Genomic DNA, 19199 nt, shown 5'->3' on the forward strand with positions numbered 1-19199 from the left:
AGACGCCGCTGGGGAGGATAGTGGCCCAAATTTTAACCTCGTGCTATACATATTTGTTGATGCTTTGCAGTTATTTCTATGCATTTTATTTTATTCTACAAGAACATCAAACCCAGTAAGGCATGCAATAAACCTAACAGTTTGGGAGCAAAAATTATGAGAGAATACTGAATAGCATAAACCTAAGAGTTAAAAATAAGAAGCTAATAATTTTTCACCAAGTTTCTAGTAATCACATGAACTAAACAGAGATCACACAGGTAGTGAAAGATAAATTAGTATCACAGTTCCAAAATCTAATAAAAGCCAATTACCTTGGTAAACAAAAGTCCTTCAAGAGTGTAAGTGGCTGAGTAGAGATGGACCTTAACATTAAAAGGAATAGGAAAAGAGGCACCTTTACATACATGGTAGGAAAAAGCCTTTTATTCACCGATTGATATTTTAAAGGAGAACACTTATGTTTCAAAAACACAGGTAATTGAAACACAACGGTAACAGCACATATGCAATGAAGGTGGTTTAAATATTATGTATATGTTAACATCTACAAAAGAGGCTGAGATACAGTTACGTGATATTCAGCCTTCTCCCATCAAAGCAACCCCCAGCTGTATGCAATGCAAACTCCAGAAAGGAAATTGGACCCCAGAATTTCCCATTGTCTAATTAGAAGCAAGAGATCTGCTGATCCTTAGTCAGAGTTGGGAAAGTCATCTTGACTTTGCCCATGACAGGTTTGAGGGTCAGCCGTTGGTTTGTGTACCTGAGTCATACTTTGCTTTTATCAAAAGAACCAACAGAGCAGCAATAAAAAAGTAAACTGTATTTTGTTGTCTTACGCTCATTAAAAAAAAACCCCAGACTGTCTTTATATCTTAGATGATGAAAGACACTGAGGGCTAAAAATAATCAATTTCCAAGAAAATATCCTTTTCTTTCTTTCAATTTAAAATCTAAAATTCCTTTTGCTGAATACAAAGCCGTCAGATTTGATTTTTGGGAGCACCCTCATAATTAGTGGACTCCTCTTCCTTTTTGTTTTCAAAGGATGACTGCTAATATCAAAACACAAGTTTTTTAGGCACCTCCCATGAGAATTCATTTCTTCCAAAGTGACCGTAACAGGCAGTCTTCTGGTAAATGGGCTTTTTTAGGTCCAAATCCCTGTGTGTATAATAAAAAGCAGAGAAAATTCTTCACGTTAAGATACTTCATGGTAACTACCATTAAAATCCTGACGTTTATTTTCCATTTCACACCCTTAAGCAAGCAGGCATATTCTGGAGATGCAAGCATACCAGTGAACGTGTCCAATAGAGAGCAATAAAAGTGACAACAAAACTTAAACGTGAAGTACTTTAGGCCTCAGGAAAAGACTATTATTAAGAATTACTAATTTTAATGGGAAAGATAAAATAACTTTCAGTTCCTTTTGTAAAACAAAAAATATATTTTTTCGCAGTAAAGTAATTTAAAAATCTTGGAATACAAATGTTATTTTATTTGAATTCCACCTACTATATCAGGCCAAATGCTGAAAGTATATGTTTCATATGAAACTTGAAAAGTACATCTGCTTGATATGCTATCTTAAAAGGTCTGCTATCTTAAAAAGATCTATCTTAAAAGATATGGCACATCAGTAGATGCATGGAGTATCAACTGTGAAGACTGACAGAATGACAGAAAGTCTCTTTTATACTGCATGAAACAATCCTATGCTAGTTCAAGAGACTGACTCTTACATTGCAACTTCTACTGGTTTTGCAACAAATTGTTTCTAGGGTGTGATCACCAACATCCTTTTTGTGTGTTTCTATACCTGACAATGACTCCAGGCCGAAGATCAAAGTTTTTGTGCACAATGTCCAGCAGCTCTTTCTCTGTTTTTTTGGAAGTTCCATAAGTGAACAGTGAAATGGACAATGGATGCGCGACCCCAATGGCATAAGAAACCTATGGCAAAAAAAGATAACATATTTAGCAAATAAACATGGCATCTCGATGGGCAGCAGTATGCAACAGAAGAAAGCATTCATCTTAGGAGAAATAAGACCTCTCCTTCACTTCCCACATTTGCATAATTTGTATTTGTAGGAAAAAAAAAAAAAAAAGATAAAACTCCGAAAATGCTAAGATCTCTGGGTAACTTTCTTCCCCATTACCCAATCAACCCATGTTAATTTCCATGATGGTAGGTGTCAGAGGGTTTAAGTCTCCAGAATAACAGCCAATAACATGAAAGCTAAATGAAAATTTCCAGCTTCAAGGAGATGATAGGCTGTGACATTACAGTGGTCTTGAACCAACCACATCAGGGTCTTCCGTTTTGCAACCCCAAGCTATCACCAAGACTGCTTCGACTAGTGTCTTGTATGATGTGCATTCAAGGTAAATTTGAAAAGGAAATATGTTTCAGAGCAAAGCAACATGCACAACAAACTATACCTGGACCAGAACACGGCGACAGAGCCCGGCTGTCACAAGAGACTTGGCCACCCAACGGGCTGCGTAGGCAGCTGATCGATCCACCTTTGTATAATCTTTGCCAGAAAAGGCACCACCTCCATGGGCTCCCCAGCCACCATAAGTATCCACAATGATCTTTCGACCAGTAACACCAGCATCACCCTGAATCCATAAAAGAATTTCTCCATTTTATAATCATTTTATTATAAGTCTTAAACAAGGTTATGCATCCTTCAGAAGGCTACAACAACTTGTAAGTAAGTTTACCAAATGTGGATTGCTGTGTGCTAGCTGAAGGAATTAACTTGTCTCACCAAGCTACAACAGCGGCTATAAATGTTCCTTAAAGACACATGCATAAAACAAACCACACACAAACTGTATTTGGTAATCAAGCAAATAGATCTACCCCCCCATAGCTACAGCATGCACTGCCTGTTTCAAAAGTAAATATTCCAGACAATATGGAAACTTTAGTTTAGAATTGACATATCTAACACATCCAAACAACAGAGAGTATTTTTAACAAACTACATGCTATATAGGAACTACTGAGAGATTTTAAACTGTTAAAAATAAATAAATAAATAAATAAATAAATAAATATATCAGGCTTTCATATCTTTTAATAAAAATCTGAAGTTTTGTGTCTATTAAATAGTAGATGTCTTTTTCATATTTACCATCAAAAGGCATGTCAGTGCCACTTTATACATCATTACATAGAGGCTGGCATACAATACTTCCAGCACCACTTCCAACCCCAAAATATCTGTAGTCTAATTTAAACTACAGACAAAATGTATGGGGTAGTAGGCAGTTATAGCTCATTGAGAAAGAAGGATCACTTTTTAAGAACAGATACTTCTAGATGAATATTCTAAAAATATTAAACAAGGAAGTGCAGATAACCTCCTAGCTGCCTACACAGCTATCCTGATTGCTTCTCACAGATACTTGATATTTTCATTTGATCTTGGTTAGCTGACCAATTGTCCGACACTCCAGTTTACCAAATGCTTGAACTTTCTGGTGTGAATGGAAACACGGCCACATTTCAAATTCAGTCCCCACCTCTGCAGGCAGGTTTGAAATTCTCTACAGAATATCATGTCAGTAAAATTCAACTGCTGGAACTTTTGCACAGCAAACACAAGTGGAGAGTCAAAGTTTTTCTTAGAAAGACTGTGCATATACACAGAAGAAAACCTTTGGCACTGTTTGTTCCAGTCTGCTAAAAAAGCAGTGAGATATAAATCTGAATTACAGATAGTTGAGCTTGTTTAAAGGATCCTGTCCTTGGATTCTTCTACTTGACTCAGACCTTAATTTGTGATGAAATTCTGATGATAAATTTCAGGTGAAAGGAAAAAACCAAACCACCCCTCATTTTAAAGTTGCTGAAAGAGCACAAATGCATTTGCAAAGTGTGTGGAAGCCACTTTTGTGACAAGCTGTGATGTCCTCACAGTACCAGCTGTTGTTGCTGTTGGGAAAACGGTGGTAGAAGCAAAAGTACTAATTTTGCCATAGCCAGAATTCAAGGTGCCACCATGCTCAAAAATATAAGGTGAAAATCCTAAGTGAAATATATGTGTCTTCTTTAATGAACTGAGCTGGAGATTAAGACAGCCTTCTATGGCTGGCGCTATTAAAAATAAAACTGAGTAATACTCTTCTGAAAAGAGTTCAAGATGGAAAAGATAAGGAAAGAAGTAGTTATTTTCTGTTTGCCACAATGCTATTGTAAATTGCACATGTGATGATAGCAGTTGTAAGGCCATGGCCACACAGGCAGATTGACCCCATACTAAGTAAACTTACCACAGGTTTAAACTGCAAATAGATTGCAACGTGCGTGTGTCTGTATGTGCAAACATGAGCAATATAGTTCCACTACAAGAACTGAAATTGTGTTCCTGGTTGGCTTACCATATATAATTATATTACATTTTTTAATGGGTGCAGTTCAGTGCACACCAGAAAATTTCCTTATGTGTGGCCTTTTTTTTGTATGAATCTCTGATTTCTGCATTAGTTCATTTGCCTCAAATTACAGCTCAAGTTTGCGTCTCCATTTGTCTATAGTCTAGGATGTCAGTGATACACAAAACTACAGTGATACAATCACTTCAATTATACAAAAATATATTTTGTGTATAATCATTATTATAATGATTAATCTCAACACCTTTGTACTTGTTTAATGGCACTAATGTAAAAAAGACACAGCACCTTAGAAATATTTCTAACAAATTCCAGTAAATGAATGAATTTGAACAGCAAAGGAAAAACAATGTCTATTTTGAATTGTAGAAAATTGGACCTATTTTAGGAAGAAGCTTTGAAATTTTGCTGAGATAGTTTTGAAGGGAACTGAAAACATTGGGAATGGTGAATTTGTTTTAAAAAACTAAATCTCATTAGTCCTGATCCTACAGAGAGTGGAATTTCTTCCTGACTTCTGTGAGCACAGGATCAAATCACGAATCACACCTCCCATGTTGTCTCAATAAAGCGAAAGAAACATTTATTTTCTCACTAGGAGGAGCCTATCAGGGGCTGATTTTCAGAACAGATGAGCACCCTCAGGTGTCAGGCAGAACAGTATGAGCTATACAGATGTGAAAACCACATTCACTGTAAGAGAAGTAAAACTTGTGTCCGTCTCTCTGTAAGAAGTGTTTTCCATGAGAAAGAACTGCACCTCTCAGTGCTGGATTTCAGAGGGTTTGAGGCTACCAAGAGCTGGGCTGTACTTTCCACATGCAATGTAAGATTCAGCTCAACTTGCCTGCCTAATCACAACACATGTATGATATAACCATGACCTCAAAGGTTGCTTTGGCATACAGCACATGAAACCCTGGGTGCTTCTAACACATAAAACTGCATTTAATATTTCCACTAGGCAGCTTGTGTCTTCCACCCTAGGACAGATGTGACAAAGAGCTGAGCATTTGTTTTAAGACACAGCCAATGACAAAGGCAAGCTGATAAAAGCACCAAAATAATACTACACAAACCTGAGGTCCTCCAATAACAAAACGTCCACTAGGTTGAAGGTGATAAATAGTTTTCTCATCCAAGTATTTTGCAGGGACAACAGCTCGGATCACACGATCCTTCAGGGTTCTGCGCATATTCTCTAGCGAAATGGTTTCATCATGCTGCACAGATATCACAATGGTGTGAACACGCACTGGGATGACTGCTCCATTCTCCTGGATATACTGAACTGTGACCTGAATAGAACAGGGAGAAGGAGGAAGAAAAAAACAAAGTTACTATAAAAGGTATTACTGCTCTACATCAAACACGTTATGCTCTTCCAAGAACAAAATTGTAGCAAAATGTCAATGCTGACATTATAATCATCACTGCTCACACTGTTGCCACGGTATGAGAAAAAAAAGCCCATTTTCTCATTCTTTATTTTTTGCTCAATATGGACAATCTCATTTTCTATGAAGTTGTCCAAAATGTGTCTTTCATTTGGGATTTCCAATGAAACTCACAAGCCTCAGAAATTTATATTCTCAGTGCCTCTTCAAAAAGGCCAGCTGAATCCCTAAATACAAACAAATCCTTTACATCTCCTGACACTTTTTCAATGAGCACAGACCACTTAGGTCTGAAAGGTTAAATGTTTCTTCACTGATAGGTGGTTAAGTGCTCCTAGCACTCTGATGCAAGTTAACCATTTTCCAACAGTAGAAATGCTCTACCTGCTACTTGTAGTTTACCCTGGTACTCTGAACACCCTCAATTGCTGTCTAGAAAAAGATTTAAGAATTCTGGAAAGAAAAAGTATTAGTTTTCAACTAATCGATAGCAGTATTTACCTGTGTTTTAGAGTCAGGCCTTAGCCAAGGAAGTTCTCCATTACGCCTCAACTCTGCTAACCTGGCATTCAGCTTGTGTGCAAGAATAATTGTTAGAGGCATACATTCTTCTGTTTCATCTGTTGCATAACCAAACATCAAACCCTACAGGAGGAGAAAATATACTTCAATCATTGTTAAAAGCACCACAACCAAATGCAGTGAGATTTCATCTGAAGCAAAGAGTAAACAATACCTTTAGGTTTACTTTCTACTGTTTTATATTACAGTGTAGGAAGCCTAAACTCAGATCAGGCTCCAACATGTTACAGTGTAATGAGAAACAAACCTTGCTTCTAGAATTTTTCACTGAAAGCCTGAAGGTTTACATATTGAGCTGAAAACCTAGACAAAAATGCAGACACTTTTGTGAAGAAATCAGGTTCTTTCACAGGAAAGAAATCTGTTAAAGGAAAACAATTTCAGGACTATTCTGTCGTGGGAAAAGTGGTATCATTAGCCTGGAAAGGTTGTAGAGTCTTTTATGTATGAATGCAGACACACTTATACTGCAGCTTCCATTTGAAACTTCAGTGGAATGGGATGTGAATACTCCACACCACAAACAAAGTACCATTCAACAGTTTAAGGCATCTGCCTCAGATTTACAATGCCACATGCTTCTAGCCACAGCATCTATGGCTATTCAGTCATGCTCCATGCATCAGATCATCGTTTCTTAAAAAGAGTTAGCAGCATTTTCTTTCTTCTCACCCAGTGTATGCTGTGGTAAAAAAAAAAAAAAAAAAAAAAAAAGCAGGAAGGTACTTTGATGTGATGGGAAGGGAGGTCATCAAAATGCCAAAGAAAGTCAGATATCTTTTCATCTTACGTAGAATTGTGTCTTCAAGACAGCATAAAAGCATTTTAATTTAGTCGTCGGGAGATTTTTGAACAATATTAGCTTGGCTTCTGGACTCTGATATTGCCATTTATGGTTCTCAACAGCATTGTTATAAACTAGTAATTACTAGTAATACTGTAAATGCTAAACTCCCTCATATTAGCATCAGTTAGATTATGGCATCTTTCTCTTGGGAACATAACATAATTATCTACATGTGTTATTGAGCTCATAGAAATGCAGTTTGGACAGCCTTAATTATGTAAAACATCTATTACAACAGATGCCTCTGGGAAATAAGTGAGAAATAAAAGTACTCTAGCGTATTTGCTTTCACAGTACTAACGCTGAAGACAGTTGAAACATTGCCTAATTTTTTGCTGTGTAAAATCTCAAAAGCTCCATGAAAGTTAAAAGATCCTTTGTTTCTTCCATCTTACAAAACAAGTTTGGATGCAAGATGAATGGTTTAATGAATCTAAAGATACTCAATTAAAAAAAAAATATTAAATACAGTAGCAAATAATCTTGAGTAAGTTCTAATGGAGACATCCTCAGCTACTGCAAACTGTCAGAGCTTTTCTGACTTGCATAAAGTGCTATAACACCAGGCAAAAGTCTGCCCTCAATGAAGTTCCAATTGTTTTAATAAAAATATGTTTTTCATTCTGGGGTAGCCCAAGATTGAAGTGTGGAAATCTTTACATGGGTTTTGAGTTAGAAAACAGGGCAGTAAGATGGGGTAAACTTTCCACTCAAACAAACAGCTTTGTTGGTTTAGATGTGATGTTATGTTTACCTGATCTCCAGCACCAACATCTTCTTCATCCCTGTGTAGATGAACACCTTGGGCAATATCAGGTGACTGCTGTTCCAGTGCCACTAAAACATTACAAGTCTTGTAATCAAAACCTATTTTGAAAAAAAGAATAACAGTGAATTCATAATCAAAACCTATTTGGGAAAAAAAAAAAATAGCAGTGAATTAGCCTTTTTCGTCACAGTTAAGGAAAGTAACACGGAACCATATGATGAAAATTTCATTCAGAAGGATACCATGTTCAGAACTCAAAACCTAACTGCTATTTTTAGTTATTATTTTTTTTTTGTCAACACAACATTTGAAACCTTTCTGGGGGAGGGAGTGGAGTATATAGGATTGTCTTTATTGCTTCTTACAGCTTATTTTTCTTTTGCATTGGCATCCTGTGCCAAGCTAATTCAAATTATGAATTAACTGCACAAAACTAGCAAAAAAAAAGTAGATTATGAGCCTCTGCCAAATAAACACTATTAAAAACCTCTACATAAATTCCAAGGAACTGATGATTTCAGCAGACGAAGGCTTTGTTCTCTGATACTTTATTTGTAATACATGTAAAGTGGTTATTGTGCCTAAATCTCTCATGGAAGTTTGTTAGAGAGCCACAGCAAGTCTCACAGCAAATCTGGAAGTGGGAATTTACTTTACATTACTTTCTAAGGTCAAAAGGAAGGTTTTTAAAATTGAAAGACTTACAGAAAGCAAAATTTTCTACCTGTTCCTAAGTATGTTAATAGTAACTTGCTTCTCTCCAAATACAGCCTTTCCTAGACTGTAGCTACTGGCAGCTGCTGACCAAACTCATGTTCAGCCAATGAAACATACATATACACATCCATATGCACATGATCCACTTGAAAAATGCTCTTCACCCTCTTTTAAGTGAGCTATGTAGAGAAGAAAATTATATTTCCATGCATGTTTTGTTTAGCTTCTCATTTTTTGCTGGGTCACTGCATCTCCTCTTATCACTTTTGGCATTTAGAATAGAAAGGAGATTTACTACATTTACTAGGTTTTTTTGAAAGCACTGCTGTTACATGATGGTGAAACTTATAGATGTGCTACTATAATATTCTCTGTCCACAATCTGCCTGTAAATCCAATAGCAATTAAAGGACTTCAGGAAACAACTGTTTTAATTAAAAGCTCTTAGAAGGTACACTTCATTGTAACAGTATACCTGAAGTATTTGTAACATATAAGGTATATGACAAATCAGAAAGTGTCTGGTATGTAAAGCATTTTGCCTTTTTTATCATTTGTACGTTACACAAATTGGATTTGGACCACACTTTCCTCAGCATAGGAGGTGTCGCTCAGAGCTAACAGACCCCCTTGCAGAGTGAGAACCTGCTTTACACCTGGGAATTCTAGATGCTAACCACAGTACAAATATATAATGGTACAATGAAATGAGCTAGGTTTCTAACTCCCTCTCTTTCTCACCAAGATGCATCAATCAGCTTGCCAAATGAAGAGCAACATTCGAGTTCTCACAAGTTCAGAAGACTGGTAAATACTGGTGCTCAGGTTGCAGGTAAGTATTCTGGACTAATACCACAGTTCAAAGTATGTTCTGCCTACACCCTCTCAGTTTTAAATAATATGTGATGGCTCTTCTGCTTACTGGTATAAAGCCAGAAATTGTATCACATAGCACCATGTAAGCAGCTTTCACATAGGATATTCAGTTTTTACCAGGCTTGCTAAAGCCTATATGTGGAAGTGATGAAAGACCTGGTTTGCAGTTGCCTATTGCTTGCTCTTCAATGATTTAATGAGTTTTTCCACCAACCTTTAGCTGAATCATCATAGCCAATATGTCTAATTGCGTCTCGGACAACTCGTTGGTAATCCACAATAGCATGAGATGTGATCTCTCCACAGAGCAACACCATTCCTGTCTTACATACTGTCTCTGAAAAGAGAGATGAAAACAGGTTTACATCAGCAGAGTAACCCTGACCACTAAGGCAAATAACTGTTTGTAATGATAGTGAGTTTGAGAGATCTAATGGGTATATACAGTGTAAGTCCTTTATACCCATATTTTTCGTATTATTCTACAACAAATTCTTTCCCTATTCACTGTATGTCTGAAAGAAAGAAAAAGAATATGTCTCATCTACAAACTGGAAAGTCAAAACACTGAGCATGATTCAGCGATATGCATGGATTTTAAGCAAATACAGCATTAAATTCTGATTTCTAAATCTACTTAATCACTCAAAGATACATACTGAGGCTAAATGAAACTCATCAGCAACCAACTGTTTTGAAGTTGACCTGTGCAGGCCCAGGAGGAAGAATCTGAAGATGGAGGTTAGTCACCTAATGCATGAGCTGACATAATAACCTCAAAGTTGATAGTACAACTCTTTCTGAAGAGATTTAAAAAACCCAAGCAGTTATGGGGACCTGGACTGAAAAATCAGTACTTTACTAAATATAGTAAATGAACTTTTCAACAAAAAATTCAAATATTCTTTCAAAAATCCACTATAACAAAGCCAAATCCGTTTCTCCCAGGAAAATTCAGTCCACACAAAAAGTTAACTATCCTACCTTTCTACAGCCTGCTTAGGCTTCAGTCTTTATAAAAACTTTTACTGTTTCTTCTCCTCTCTCCTTCTTTTCAAGACTGTAATTCTTATGTGATTTTCTGAGAGTAAAATAAGTTAACAAATGATAGCATCAAGCTCTTCGCAAACATCATAAAAAAAGAACAGTGACTGGGTGATGACTTAAAGAAAAGCACCAGACAACTTACCACAAGCAACCTTGGCATTTGGGTCTTGTTTGAGATGGGCATCTAGTACAGCATCACTGATTTGATCACAGATTTTATCTGCAAAACATCAAAGTTGTGATTCTAAACCATAGCACTCTGTACAAAAAACATGGACTGTTTGCATTGCTTTGAAAGGGTAGGTATTTCAGCAAGGAATTCTTTTATTGCTTTTTAATGGAGTATATAAGCTAGCTAAATAGAAAGACTAATGCAACATCCTGCAAACCAAGTCAGTAGATAAAACAGAGAATTTACTTACTGATGTAAAATAATACAGACTATAACTTTACCTGCAGTTTTCTGCACTTAGGTATGAAACAAGTAGGTTATGCATAGAATTTCCTGAGGGGCTAAAAAGCTTTTCTCCCAGCCTTCTCCTCCTCTGACAATGCCAATATAGCATGCACTCCACATCAGTAGCATTCTAACATCAAGGTGATATTCCACCATCAACTTCCATCTTCCTGACAGAAAGTTGGAATATAGCACACCAACACTGCTGGTAAAGCCTGAGAACGTGTTTAGATTAATACATATAAGCTACTGCTTATAGTCAAGTGCCTGTTTCTGGTTTGCGTCTTCTCACTGCTTCCTACCATCCTGCAACGCCATCTCCTAATAATCCCTGCAACCCAACTAAGGCACAGAAGTAGCAGATGCAGAAGCAAGAAGGGGTTACCAACTGAAGTTTTCCTGAGGTAAATCTTGAGTAAGTGCATCTTCAATTACATCCCAAATACAAAGGTTTCAGCTGAGGTGTATCATAATAATCTTTTTTTCTTTCTTTTCTTACTTTTTGATGAATAATGAATCTCAGTCAAATAATGTAGCTAATTTAAGGAAGACAAAAGAGCAGCACCCGTAAAAAAGCTTTTCACATGAAAATGGTAATTTTCTCATCTATTTTAATTTTATTGTTCTTTAAAAAAAGGTTAGTATTGCATACTGTGTTTAGATGTTGCCATAACATGATGTGTGGCAAAATAAATTAATCTCTTTCCTTGCCATTTGCAACACAATGTTGGAAACCAAAGTTTTGTAAAAGTATGTCATTAGAGACTTTTAATACATTTAACCTCGAGTCAAAATGTATTCTCATTTATTTTCATTAGGAAGGTGTACTACATTTAGCTAAGAGGGACAAATCGAAGACTAGAGAACTAATGTGATCCTGACACTTTTATCTCTCATATTAACCACTTGATCACAAAAAGAATGAGCACAAAAGACAATTAGCAAATGAAGGCTGCATTGGGACTTTTAGCCTTTCAAGAACTGTGCTTGGATGACTAAATTTGAGATAATTATTACCAAACAGGAATCAGATGCAATTCTTGCAATTTACTTAAAGTCCAAATGAACATTGTTTAACAAGACTGGGGACAAAGGTGGCAAGAGTGATTAAAATGTATCTCTGCTTGCTCTCTTCAAAGTTTCTGATTTTATAAGGAAATACAGCCATATTTGCAAGCATAACAGCAAAAAATATTGACCAAAATATGCAATATTTGATTACCAGGGTGGGACAACACAGCAACTAGGATAGGATGATTTTGTTAGTGCAGGTCCAATGACCTACAGCAAACTCCTGGTGATTTTGATTGCTTTGTAGTTTTTATTCACCACACAGAATTTCTGTGCCAGGAACAACCTTTAACCCTGTCCTTGCTCTACATGAAAAGTGTCTCACCTGCATTAGATGCCAGTGTCTCATGTTTGTCTAAGTTTCTTGTATGGCACATACAGGGATATTATATGCATTCTTTTCAAAACATTCAAGATGAGTACAGGTAATCTCATATGATTAATTCATCCTCACTTTTCCTTGGGGCACCTCTCTGGTACAAAGAACTTCATGTTCATTTTGAAATGTCTCAGGGAAGCATTAGCCATAGTAAGCAGTGAAATCAGTAAGTGAAGATTTAACAGGATGTTTTCATGTTGTGGGTTTTTTTTTTTTCCCTGAAATTCATTCAAGTAAAGGCATATCTATTAGTAAAGGTCTCTGGTGTAAAACAAAACTAGGCATTCTATTTTTAGCCATGCTTAGGAAGCTTTGTGCATCCTTCATTCTGTTATTGAAATTTCTCATCTCAACTGTCCCATTTGTCTTATTAGCTGCTAAATGTGACAGCGTATGTTTGTCCTTCCTTTTTTTGTTACTTCTTTTTTTTTTGGAAATGGGGAAAGCATGATCGACCATGTCTGGTGAGGCATTATGATTTAAAAAACTATGTCATAGGTAAGATTTCACTTTATGCATACCTTCATGTAGTGAATAGTATAAATATTGCAAAAGGCTAGGCTGAGGATTTCTTGACTGAGCAGGAAAGTATTAGATAGTATATATTAGAAAGTATTAGATAGCTATAAATTTTTTTCAGGAAACCAAATCTTCACAGGCCCAGCCTTATGGCAGAGATGCCAATTAGCCATAGGAATTAGTCTGTGGAGCTGATGATAAACCTCATTCAAATGCCTGGTTGTCAAATTATGAAGAAGGCATTCAACAACAAAAGTGATCTCCAGTAATTAGAAAGAGCTTCACAGTTTTCCACATAGTTGAACATAAGTTTGTTACGTGAATCTAGACTAAGTAAGAGCCTAACACAAGCTGTGACATCTGCAAGGTCTCAGGACCTCCCCAAAGCACAGATACAGGCTGGGCAGAGGCTGGATTGAGAGCAGCCCTGAGGAGAAGGACTCGGGGGTGCTGGTCGATGAGAAAATGAACATGAGCCGGCTTCAGTGTGCGCTTGCAGCCCAGAAAGCCAGCCGTATCCTGGGCTGCATCAAAAGGAGCATGACCAGCAGGTCGAAGGAGGTGATCCTGCCCCTCTACTCTGCTCCCATGAGTACCTACAGTACTGCTGAATTGTGCTGTATTACAATTTTCCTATTTAAAAGACTGGATGAGTGCTAATTGATAACTACAGTGGTACTTCAATATTAACACTACACTGTTTAAATATCTTGTACATCTGTTCTCTTTGTTCAATACACAGTTTAATGAAGTATTATGTATATTGTTAAGCATACACAATGTTAGGTATTGTTAAGTATATATAATATTAGATTTAAGACACGCAAGCATCAACTTGCTGAAAAGATAGGCATTTAGATTTGTTTAGATTTGGGAATATTTTGTTCATATGTTTAGTTTTGGGTTTTGTTTATTTGTTTTGGTGATTTTGGGGTTTTGGGTTGTTTGGTTTTTTTTTCCTGTGAATATCCAGAAGATAAATATATGCTTTTAGTCTGGTTGAAAATCTAAGGGTGGTTTTAGTAGATGTTTTCTCCTATATTTTAAAGAGATTCCTTGGTACTTACTGGAAAACTGAATGACATTCTGTTTGTAGGCAATTCCACCTGAAGTCACACCATATAGGGGAAGGAATTAATCCTAAATGGTTTGGCACCTGTAAGACATTGTGGATCAGAGAAACACAATGCCTTTCAAAGCACAGTGAAACCATTGTGCAGCATGGACAGACACTACTGGAGAAAGCAAAATGGAGCAGTGACAAAAAAACAGCTATCTAAATAAAAATAAGTATTTCTCTTCCCTGTGCTGCTATCTATGTGCTTATGTTGAAATGAAGAAGTTATGCATATGTCTTCAGAGAGTTTGGAATTTACCCCACTAAATGCCAAGGTTAAAAACCTGGAAGGAAGTCCCACATTTTATACCCAAGTAATTTTTAATAATTTGGACTGAGAAGATAGAATAAACAGAGTCTTATATAAAGTCTTTGGAGACCATAAGTAATACCTATATGTTAATTATGGCTAGCTATTACTTGCATCTGTGGAATTTGGGCTTCTTAGTGACACACAACCCTTAGGCATTGCACAGGTGTAAGGCAGTTCTCTGTGTACCTAAATAAATAAGCATGTATTTTCTCCTGCTTTGTTTATTAAGAAAAAGGTCTCTATTAAGGCATTCAGTCCCCAGCTAATATAATCAGAACAATTCAAATTTCCACCAGACAGAGATGTGATTCAGGGTCTTTACTTCACATAATGCCTTCTAGCAAAATTATACTATCACATGCAGAAGAGAAATAATCAAGAACATGCAGATTATCCATTTGGTATCAGAGAAACTCAAAACTCACAATAAAATTTTAGTGCTATTGATAATGTCAGAAGTCGAACTACAGCCTCAGACACTGGGTCCCATTTTAAGAAATAGCCTAGCTTTTCCTGGATGATAAAAACCTAACGGCATGTATACAGCCCTCGTGTAAAACCAGGAAGGGAAAAGGGGGTTGCCTAGGATATAAGGGTGATCAATTTGCTGTCAGAAACTAGAGCTATTGCTGATATGAGTAAGACCTATTGCTGAGTTGTGTTCAGCAACAAGAATTTGCAGGACCACCCAGAGTTACTTAGGGTCCTTCTTTGATCTGGAAAATCTATAGCTTTCCTTTGTCATAGGCATTTATGTTTTCAGCCCCTACATGAAGACTTTTTAAGAAAGTATATCACAGTCTTGAGAACATCTGAGTAAATTCCAGTTTTCCACTCCCTCTACAATAAGGCTCTCATGTTGCCACTTCACACCTCACAGTACCCAGACATCTGGCAACCTCTGCCATATGAGAGGCTGTACATAAATTTAACAAGTGGTAACGTTGTTTCTCAAAGGCCTGCTGAGTATTCCAGTGAAGGAGAAAAATGCTCGAGGGACTGAGGGCAAACGGAGGTCTAGGAAGTATAGGAAGTGTGACATTAAGAACTAAAAAACCAGGCCAAATTCAAAAACAAGAAACAAGACAAAAAGAGAAATAAAGGAAACCAAAGGATAAAGCTAAACCTGCAGACTCAAACTCTTCCTGTTCTGATACCTACCTATTATTACCCCAGAGTTAAAAATAGAGTATCATAAATTGTGACCTGTCATCATTGGAAATACCATCACAAATTTAAAATGACCATATTGTGTAATGTTCTTTTCCCTATGAAACTACATTGCACTACAGATGCTGGATGTAATTATGTACAAATTCGAGAGGTGACCTATGTCTGAAGGATCAAACGTGGTTGTCATTTTCTGATTGTGTTACATCAGAAAGAACCCCAACTGGCTTAACCTGATGTAGCTACCTTGACATTGTCAGAGATGTGCTCAATTGCATCAGCCACGGATTTAATCTGAAGTAATAAGTTAATATTATAGAAGAATATCAGAATTATGGATATGAAATTCTTACTGCTGATGTTTTTATTCTCTGCTCTGTCATTTCACCCATTTATGATTTATTCACATAACATGAGTACAGACCTGAAAAATCCTTATTACAGCAAAAGGTAGAGGATGCAAAATCAGCTTCTAAAATAAATACACTTTTCAGGACATCAAACAGTGTATTGTCCCCTGACCTCATCTGGGGCAACACTGGCTGTTGACACAAGGTACATGTTTATGGCAGATGAACATTTGTTTTCAACAAAACTGAACTAAGCTCTGCTGACCATACATAAAGTTTAGCAAATAACTGTCCACTATTTGCTTAAGCAATTCCATATATTGCATCAGATGATGGAATGGGGGAAAAAAAGCAGCAACTTTGCTATGTGCAGCTGCTGCAACCACTGATTTTTAGAGGTTTTGAAATAGCCTGCTTAGAGATATTTGTGGATGACAGCTTTAGAGCATAGCATATGTGCAGGACAATTTCATAGGGCCCATAAAGATACGGAACTTGAGAAGCAAGCTATGCATTCTTATCCATATGTGAAACTTGAGTCTGTGAGATACAGTAATGTCTCCACAGTAATACTGAAAGAAATTCAGATGAAAAGGAGCAGCAACCATAAACCCCATTGACCTCCTCAGTGCAACACATGCTCTGCAAAAGCATGTAAACTGTTGGAAACACCCTAGTTATAGCTGTTCTATAGTCTGTATGGACAAGGTCCAATGGAAATAAAGTTAAAAGTGCCCTGCTACAGATAACTTCTATAATAAGATTAATAACATATTAATTCTTCTTCTTCATGTTTTTAAAAACATTTTAAATGAAAATATTATTCTTCTTATGCACTTCCCAGAGCTGGTTTCTTACCTGGGTGTCCTTCTCCTACCGACTCTGATGTGAACATGAAAGTCCCTTCATCATCCAGTGTGTAATCACATAAACCATCCACTGGCCCATTCATGATTGTGATGCTTTTCCTGATGGATTATTATAAACAGTAATTGAAGAGTTATACCTCTAGTGTCTTCTTTTAAAGGAGAAGGTTCTTTATCAGCAGGACTGTTGCTGTCTTCACTTATTACTTCTTACACTAACTTCAGTGCGTGAAAGCAGCATGTGCTTGCATCTGTGTACACATGCAAGAAGTATGCATGTGCCTGAAGTCTGTATCCCTACCTAGCCTGATCTGTCAGTCCCTGAGCTGCTCCTATATATGGAAAAGTGAAAGTGCCTAGATAATCATGTGAGGCAAATGGAAGAGCCCATTTCTTGGCAGGGGAGTTAGTTAACTTTAGTATATTTCACTAATTAACTCAGTTCTCAGAAACGTTCTGGATTCAACCCGTGCAAGATAGGTTATCTTAGCAACTCAACTTAGCATGAACTAATGCAGACTACTGGTGATAGTTCAGGTCAGCTGCTTCTTCAGTTTGAGTCTCCCCTAATTCTGGAATCTTTGCTGTGCTTCTAACTGTGTGTTGTGGTTTTACAGGGATAGATGAAAAATCTGTAATTGCATGTCTTTCCTAGCAAAAAACTGGAAGAAGTTTGCTCTGCATCATATGACTGCATTTTCCTTTTCCTTTTTCATCTCTTGAAAAGTAGAATTCTCTCCTGAAATATTTTTTTTTTCATTTTCATTCATTCTTCTTGCACATTTGAGAGACGAAACATCTGATAAGATCTAGCATGACGAGTGCTTCTCAATTATGCAGACCTCTCCTTTCAGCCTTTGCTTTACTTTTCCTGTCCTCTCTTCTATTAATTCAGATCCATCTTAATTCTCTTTTTGCATCACATTCCTATATTATGTTCCCTAACCCTTAGAAATACACTAACTGCCACATATGAATACTAATTCTGCTAGCAAAAATTTCTTCTAGTCAGATGGCTCATGTCTGGAATATGCTGATGGTATGAGAGGTATGCAGACAGGTGGCATTTTGTGGATATATGTGTCCTGAAGTTAGTATACAAAAAACAAGTAAACATACTCATGGAGCAGATCCAGAAAAAGCCCAGCACTACTGTACTTTATAGAAAAGTCTAATTATTAATTCCTTTCAAAACCATTCTAGTCTCAATCTCAGACCAAATCATTGGCCTACCAAATTAAAAATTTCCCAATACTTCAATAACACTGAATCATTCTCTCAATCATTCAGTGTACCTGATACTTGGACTAGAATGAGTAACATACTGCCGATTCCATAGTCCTTGCAAATTTTGACGGCAATGAATTTCTCATCACTCCAGTTTAAAAACTGCCTTAGTTTACTTCAAACACTTGGTCAATATTATTTTAAAAGATCACTTTATGTGGCCCCTTGGATTCAAATTTCTACATTACTACAGATTTATGCAAAAATTCATTAGAATGTTCACTTTTTATCTGCATTCCTGAAAACAATAAGCAGTGCCTGTGAATATTCACCAGTAATCTGTTGTAGCATTGGCCCCTCTCTGATTATCATCAACATTCATTTCAAAGACAATTTTTTGGTTTTCTGTTGTACAGAATTCATTTAATTGAATGAAAATCACTGTTTGCACTTAAAAATAAAGAATTCACACATCATATACACATTATGAGGCACAGCTTTCCTGTAGTAAACTGTCATCATCCCACTGACATGAAGATTCTAACCTAGCCTGAATAATTTACACATTAACACCATCTAGAAAAATAGAATTTGTAAAAAAAAAAAAAAAAAACAAACAAAAAAAACCAAGACTGAAGAGTACCTAATTCTATTAACCCTAGTTAATTGGTAACATTCAAAAATTACGTTAACTTTTAAAGAAAAATAACACCAGTTATAAGCATTCATTTTTAAATGCAATGGACAAAACAACTCTGACAAAAACTCTTTTTGTACATATAAGAGTTTTCATTCTAATTCTACAATCTTCTAGAAAAAAACAGACAAGATTCAGTATTGTCAGTCTGAGTGCTCCACTTCTGGTTTTGCTTTTTCTTGGTTTTCAGTGCCACTTACTACAGAAATTGTAGTTTGGGAATCAGCATTTTTGTTTCTAAGGTAGCACTTAAACAGAATGCAAAGCCAGGCCTCACATAATCCTCTTATCCCATATAAAAAAAAAACAAACACCACAACCTCTTAAACACTGAAGAGTGCAAGCAATTTGACATACAAGAGTAATGAATCTGCAGGCT

General features: G+C 36.6%; 1 protein-coding gene across 2 annotated transcripts; it reads right to left on the reverse strand.

Moving 5' to 3' along the window:
• Positions 1 to 398: 398 nt before the first annotated feature.
• MAT1A (methionine adenosyltransferase 1A) lies at positions 399 to 17225 on the reverse strand. Of its 2 annotated transcripts, XM_057416387.1 has the most exons (10): positions 16889 to 17225; positions 14148 to 14236; positions 10797 to 10874; positions 9822 to 9944; positions 8000 to 8112; positions 6318 to 6461; positions 5499 to 5717; positions 2452 to 2634; positions 1826 to 1959; positions 399 to 1167 (listed from the first exon to the last, which is right to left on the reverse strand). In XM_057416387.1, the coding sequence occupies exons 4-10, from the start codon at positions 9922 to 9924 to the stop codon at positions 1065 to 1067; spliced, it is 999 nt and encodes a 332-aa protein (XP_057272370.1). In that variant the 5' UTR covers positions 9925 to 9944; positions 10797 to 10874; positions 14148 to 14236; positions 16889 to 17225; the 3' UTR covers positions 399 to 1064. The 2 variants fall into 2 exon arrangements, with proteins under 2 accessions (XP_057272370.1, XP_057272368.1); XM_057416385.1 differs by lacking the exon at positions 14148 to 14236.
• Positions 17226 to 19199: the final 1974 nt, after the last annotated feature.

The sequence above is a fragment of the Pezoporus wallicus genome, unplaced genomic scaffold, assembly GCF_028554395.1.
Source record: "Pezoporus wallicus isolate ANWC-B61680 ecotype Strahan unplaced genomic scaffold, APGP_CSIRO_Pwel_v1 contig_2012, whole genome shotgun sequence".
Taxonomy (NCBI): domain Eukaryota; kingdom Metazoa; phylum Chordata; class Aves; order Psittaciformes; family Psittacidae; genus Pezoporus; species Pezoporus wallicus.